We start from the raw sequence: 6,600 nt of genomic DNA, 5'->3' as shown, positions 1-6,600 counted from the left end.
TACTGAAGTAACAAATTCCCTGTAAGGGTGAAAGCAACCTAATACCAACTGGAATTGGCATGCATGGCTGAGACTTGCTAACAAGGTAACAGCACTCCGAGCACAGTAGGTCTTTGGGGAGATAAAGGATGGTTTTGTGCCTCCTTATGTTCCAACCAACTATAAGGACCATACAGTGCCCTTGGAGAGATATCACTTGAGTAGTGGAGCTACATGGCTGAGAGCTTTTGGATCCAGTCCATCTCTTTATTTCTACTAACTTTAAATAACTTATTAGGGACTCTTGGGAATGACTCACATACTCAGAACAGCAAAACTGGAAGGGGTCTTTTCCCTCCAAGTTATATGCATGAAGACACAAAGCTTTTGAATGCTAAAGAAATTAGCTCAAGGTCACACAGCTGGCATAGCCAGAGGAGCATTTTCCTCTTCGAATTCCAGGTGCAAAGCTGTGTTTATTCTATAAGCTGAGCCTTTCTTGTTTCCCCATTTTCATTTTTTACATGCAGGTTTTGGTCTTTGGTAACCACAAACTCATGAACAAATTTGACAAATCTGAATGGGTTTGTTCCCTATTAATAATTTCTGATTCTAAACTAACAAAATGATCATGTTATTCATTCCAAAGTAGTTTGGAGTAATTTATGAAAAGGGTAATGTAATTAAATAGAGCAAGACATTGTATAATCAATGAAAAGCAGGTAGAACTCAGGTAGAATATATTCTGTTTTGTCATTAAAAATAAAGCCCTTGAGCCTGTGATGTTTACCATATTCTTATGCAATTAGCCTTCTGAAATCCTGTAAATGTACCACTTTCAGATCTAGACTGAACACCAACTTTGGGGATAAAATAAACACCATGAGGCAGAGACTTTAGAGACATTATCTGTTTAATAAATATGATTGTAAAAGCAATAAACAAGAGCAATTATACTTTACACTACATAGTATTTAACAAAAAATACATCAAAAAAGTCATTTTAAAATTAGAAGTAGTTCCAATACTATAAGAAAACTTTCATTTTATTTTAAATTGGCTTCCTATAAAAATAAGTTGGCAAATGAGGGATTTCAATGCTCAGTTGGAATCCTGGAAAACACAGAACAGCTGCCAAGCACCCCATTGCTCTCAAAGTTGCTGTTTGGAACTTCTGAAAAAAAGCAAAGCAAATCTCTGCATTTTGGATAGTGAATCCAATTAGGAATAAGGCAGGGAGAAAATGTTGGTTGAGTAGTTCAGGGTAAAGCATGCACAGTTTGCCTTCTGGGATTTTGGAAAATATTGCAGTATAAGCACTTTTAACTTTCCCTGAATCTCACCTTCCACACACATCCCTCCCCACACACTCCTCTGGCCTTGAGCCCACCACAACTCCTCACTGCTTTTGCACCTGCTATTAGTGAGTAGGTAGGCACTTGAGTCCCTCCCATTTGTAGGCTCTCATTACCACCTTCTCTTTGGGATTCAGCTGGAATGGCCCTGTACTGTGGTTTTAAACATTAGCATGCATTGCAATCACCTGAAGGGCTTGTTAACCACATCACTGGACCCGGTGTCACTCAGAATACGAAATAGCACTATTAATTTCCTAGAGTTTCTGATTTAGTAGGTCTGGGATATGGGCCCAGAATTTGCATTTCTAAGTTCAAGGTGATTTTGACATGGCTTGTCCAGGAACCACACTTCCAGAAGCACTGACCTGGGCCATAAGAACAATGAAATACCCTCTCAGCAGCACCTTGCCTCACTAATCACCTAGAGGTGGAAGGGAGCTTTGAGGAGAGGCACATGAGGACAGTGGAGATGCTGAACCTACAGCAGGCTATCTGGTCACTTTCCAAAATGCCAGTCCTCAATTAGGACTTACAGCCCATTCTTCCCCATGTCTTTTCATGCAAGTATTTCTTCAACAAATAATTCTCATAATACTATTCTTTGCAAGGCACTGTGCTATATTAAGAATGTGATTCCATTTTTTTTTTTTTCATTTTCTTTTTAAAAGGAATTGAACTGCAACTATGAGGGTACCCTGTGCTGGTTTGGGTGAGCCTCATTTGGTTTCCATTTTGTCTTCCAAATTTGGGAGGCTCCTACTGATGAGAATCAATGAGGATGCTTCCTGTGAGCTAGGAAGCCTGGCAGGCTGGCAATCGGTTCAGGTCTGGAGATAGGTGGCTGCCCCAGGCATAATACATTTCCCAGATCCAGGTGGAGCACCCTCAACCAGGAACCACCTCTGCTCGATTCACTTCGGACAGCAGCTTTGCTACTTCTTCCTTGCCAGAGCTACAGAAGGACATGGAATACCAGGATCTTTGGGACACCCCCATCACCACCAGGGCCCCTACTGTATGTACACGGTTGTTGGTCTGGGGAGCACAGCCAAGAAGGAGGCTGAGTTTTCTCAGTGGTTTCTCAGGACTGCTTGGTCCTGTATTTGAGAGTGGGCTTTGCCCTGTTCAGATTTTGGAAGGGGCTTCTGCTGGCAGGTTTTTGATTCCTTCCTTCTCAGGACTTCCTCTCATGACTGTCCCGAGGAAACTGGGATTTCTCCACGCTTTCAGAATTTCTTCTGCTTTGCTGTACTCAGCTAACTCCTCCCCTTCTTACTGACTTATTTGTCCCTTACTGATGCTGCGATCAGAGAATACACATGTGAAATCACTAGGCTCATCCTAAATAATCAAAAATCTCATCCTAATGTAAGATAAGACCTCTGTATATTTTATCAGACTTTTAGACTCTCTTCAACATTAAGTCCATTAATCTCCTTCTCCTTCTGGTTAAAGTCAGTTTTATTTCACAAATATTTTTATTCTGGGAGAGAGAAATGTTAACAGACATCATCACAGGAGGAAACTGTCATGTAACATAGTCACATGTTCAAAACATTTCTCACAAGAATTTTCTGGAAGTGGACCACAAGAGGTTTTTTGCTAAGGTGTGAGAACACCATAGAGTATGGCCAGGTTTGAACTGCTTTGCATATGTCAACTCTTTCACACACATTGTATGTTTCCAGGTGAGAAAAGGCAGGGATACTTGGAAAAGGCAGGTTCTAGAGGAAGAGACAAAGGATGCATGACACTGAGCCCTGCCAGGCAGGATGCAGCTTGGTCTCAGTGGGCACGGAAGCTGGCATGCTTGGAGTGCACAATACCAACAGAGATCCGAGACTGTGAGTGGTGGAGGCAGAGGCTAAGCCGGTGTTTAGGATGTGTCAGAGCTAGTGGTGAGAATCTAATGACAAGCTTGGGGAGAAAAAATGGAAACAACAGTGTCAGGGTAACAAGGGGACTGAAAGAAGAGATTCAGAGACATCAACACTTCATGTTCACATAGGGATGGCAGACTAGTGGGAAGGCAAGACAATGGGTAACTGTTGGGATTCCATTGTCCCCATAAGCTGGGGGAGGGAGCAGGAGAGCTGAACGGGAAACAAAGGTCCATTGTCAACATGCTTTGCCTCCCTGTTCTCTATTCCATCTCTATACGTGGGTTTTCAACTCACATCTTTGTCCCTGTGGCCACAGAGAATCGAGAAGGTAGCCTTGTGGTCACTGCTGACCAACAGAGCTACCAAAACTAACTCAGAAGGAAAAATGACAGAGTAAGGAAATTAGAACAGAAATCAGCTCAGGGTTTCAAACTCCTGTGCATGTCTTTGTGTCTTATGAAAATGGCCGGGATGGCTAACCCACCCATCAGCCTATACTGCTAAAATAGCTGTTAAATCTAGAGCCAAGAATACTTCCAAAAATACATGCAGATTTCCTTGGCCTATATATGTTATGAATTTTCTACAAACACGACGGATCAGAAAAAAGAGAGAAGAAGGAAAGGGGAGGGGAGTGTTTTCCATTAAAATAGAGCACCTGTACACTGCCCCTCCAAATGTGTTCTCAAGATATTGTCCACATGCACAGGCTTAAAGCTAAAAACCCTTGTTGTCTGTGTCTGAAGAATTAAAAAGTCCCGATGCAGTGAGTGTTTGTTTGTTTGGACTTTGATTGTTTTTATTTTATTTTTTTGTTTGTTTGTTTGTTTGTTTACTGGCGTCCTCCAGTCAAACATTTACATAGGTAGGGATTTCTTTTGTGCTTTGATTCTCAGCAACTATGGAAATACTTCCTGGCAAAATAGGAAACAGAACAACAAAGGAAAGAAAAAAAAAAAAAACAAAGTTAGTGGTCATGAAGGATGATGCACTTGACAAGAGCGAAATTCTTTCCTGATCAGCAGGTCGCCTGTAGCCTTTGGGGGTTTTCCTTAAATTGCAAATTGTGCCCCAGCCGATCCCCGCTTTGGCGTTGAAGGTGGAGTGGCGTGTCTTGCTCTTTGCAATCGGAGAGTTGAGTCACCAGGTTGAGTAGAAGGGGAGGGAGGGGAGGGTAAAGCTACTCTCCTAAGAGAAAACGTGTAACACTCATTTAATGACACTGGAAACAGGAAGGTGTCAGAGACTTTGCAAAGTGCTGTGAGCTGTTCCTGGTGAAGGAGGAATTGCTACTTTAATAAAGTAAACAGCGGCTGTGCTTCATACCCCGTGGAAATGGGACTGAGAACCAAATGATCCAAAAATCCCGCAGCATCTTAGACGCTTTAGAAGTGAATGCTTCTCTGGACTTGAAGACAGAAAAGCCTTTTTTCTTTTTAACCCAAAGCAATTACACATTTTTCACCCTGTCTTCCCAAATCAAGAAAGCACACTGTGAAAATTGGACACCAGATGTGGCCACAGTTGTTATTATTATCTATGATTTGAGCCAGGCAATGCATTTAAATTTCCCCTCAATGCAGCCCCAGATCGTTCCCAGAACCATTTAAAGAAAGGGCTATATTCCATTTACACACTCATATTTTTCTTCCATGTAACAGACTAAAAATTTTATGTAAAGGCTTTCTAGGTGGTTTCCCATTATCCCATTGGAGTGAAGCATGATTGGTTATATGATCATTTATCCAGCACAGTCAGCAGTGTGGGATCTAGATGCTAACATTTTCACCTTCAACTTCTGATGCCGACTAATGGGAGGAGCTAGGGAGAGAAACGGATCGGCAATGCTGGCTTCATGAGATTTTCTAACTCCCTGGAACATTTTTTCTGCAGTAGTAGTAGGATTTAGCCATTGAATTCCAGATTCTCTGCACCCAGTTATTGGATTACAAAAACTTCTGCTTACTGTAAAAGGCGGAGAGTACTCTATGGAAATCTGATGACATTATTTAGAAGACTTCTGATAAGACTTCTGATAAAAAGTGGAGGGAGTCTTGTAGTTTGCTCTGAAATAGTCTAGCCATCCAGGTACTCTCTCAGGAGTCCCGTTTCTTGGATATGCTCTAAACTTTATGCCTCTTACCCTCAACTTCTCAGGTTTCATATTTCCTGGGGGAGGAGTTTCTCCATTAGTGCTGGATTAAAAAAACAAAAAATTCCTAGGTGATCAAGCTGCTCTCTCTCATTATGTCACTACTCAACTGGAAACCTCAGGAGCAAATTTCCTTCCGTAGAGCTGTCTCTGGTTGAGGCTGCCATATTTTTTCTGGCCAACACATGCCCTGCCCCTCAAACCTTGCCTGGCCCTCCAGCGCACCAGCCCTTGCCTCTGAGGCTCCTCCTCCTTGTGTACTATTAGAGTCACTGCTATGCTCTTTGCCCATAAACATCTGAAGTCCAAGGTTTTAGGGAGAGTTTTTACAAAAAGAAGAATAACATTATGAAATAAATTAATAAAAAAAAACTAGATAGGAGCAAGAAAGAGGCATCGTAGCTGTTTATCTCATGGGTGTTAGAACAGACAAGGTTGTTATATCAAGCCAGAAAGGGGTTAGAGTCAGCCATCAGCTACGAAGGCTCAACAGCAGAAGGCTACTGGGAATCATTTACCTATGAGCTGTGATTCCACCTTCTCATCTATAAGCTGGCCAGGCCTCCTTAGTTCAGTCGGAGGGATATTGGGCCTGCTTTCAGTGTGACTGACTGGACTGATCATCTCTTGTTCTTTCTCATTCTGCATCTGGGCATATACATTAATCCCCGGGATCTTCCTAAAACATTAACAGAAACCATCACTGCTGTGCGTGGGAGATGTACATCACGGCAACGTATGCTTCTGAACCTGTCAGGAAAAGGGAACAGGTGGGTGGATGCAGATGGAGGGACACGCACCTTTTAAACTTGTAGATGACAAACACGGCCAGCCCCACAAACACCACTGAGAGCAGCATCAGCATGGCAGATCCACTGTGGGCTGGAGTGAGGTCCACCAGTGGGGCTGGGGAAGAAACAAGACATAGTCATGAGCGGAGACTTGGGCAGGTGTCTGAGAGGCTCACACGATTCACACACAGGCATGGAGAGTCCCAAGAAACCATCTGGGATGCACAGACTAGAGGCACACCACACAGCTGACACATGCTGCACCTGCATTTGTCCCAGCCTCCAGAGTGCCCTGACAGCCTGTTCAGGCTCTGCAGTGCAGCAATGAAAAGCACAAGGCATCGACCCTGGGGTCAGACTGCCTGGATTCAAGCTCTGTTCTCCCACTTGATGGCTGTGTGATCTTGGGCAAGTTTCTTTAGCTTCATGTGTTTTTT

General features: G+C 43.0%; 1 protein-coding gene across 4 annotated transcripts in view; it reads right to left on the bottom strand.

The window, feature by feature from the left end:
- Positions 1–1,073: 1,073 nt before the first annotated feature.
- Positions 1,074–6,600, bottom strand: part of SORCS1 (sortilin related VPS10 domain containing receptor 1) — a 572,961-nt gene continuing 567,434 nt past the window's right edge. Inside the window, exons 25-27 of one of the 4 annotated variants that reach the window (XM_062214026.1) lie at positions 6,173–6,278; positions 5,891–6,051; positions 1,074–1,153 (exon numbers count right to left, since the gene is read on the bottom strand). In XM_062214026.1, coding sequence (XP_062070010.1) covers positions 1,074–1,153; positions 5,891–6,051; positions 6,173–6,278 — 347 coding nt within the window. Of the gene's footprint in view, positions 1,154–4,011; positions 4,135–4,272; positions 4,409–5,890; positions 6,052–6,172; positions 6,279–6,600 lie in introns of those variants that run through there. The other 3 variants (XM_062214027.1, XM_062214028.1, XM_062214029.1) reach the window with 3 other exon arrangements.

The sequence above is a fragment of the Lepus europaeus genome, chromosome 17 (genome assembly GCF_033115175.1).
Source record: "Lepus europaeus isolate LE1 chromosome 17, mLepTim1.pri, whole genome shotgun sequence".
NCBI lineage: Eukaryota > Metazoa > Chordata > Mammalia > Lagomorpha > Leporidae > Lepus > Lepus europaeus.
Note: the sequence above shows the minus strand (reverse complement) of the source record. Positions and strands in the feature narration are given on the sequence as shown.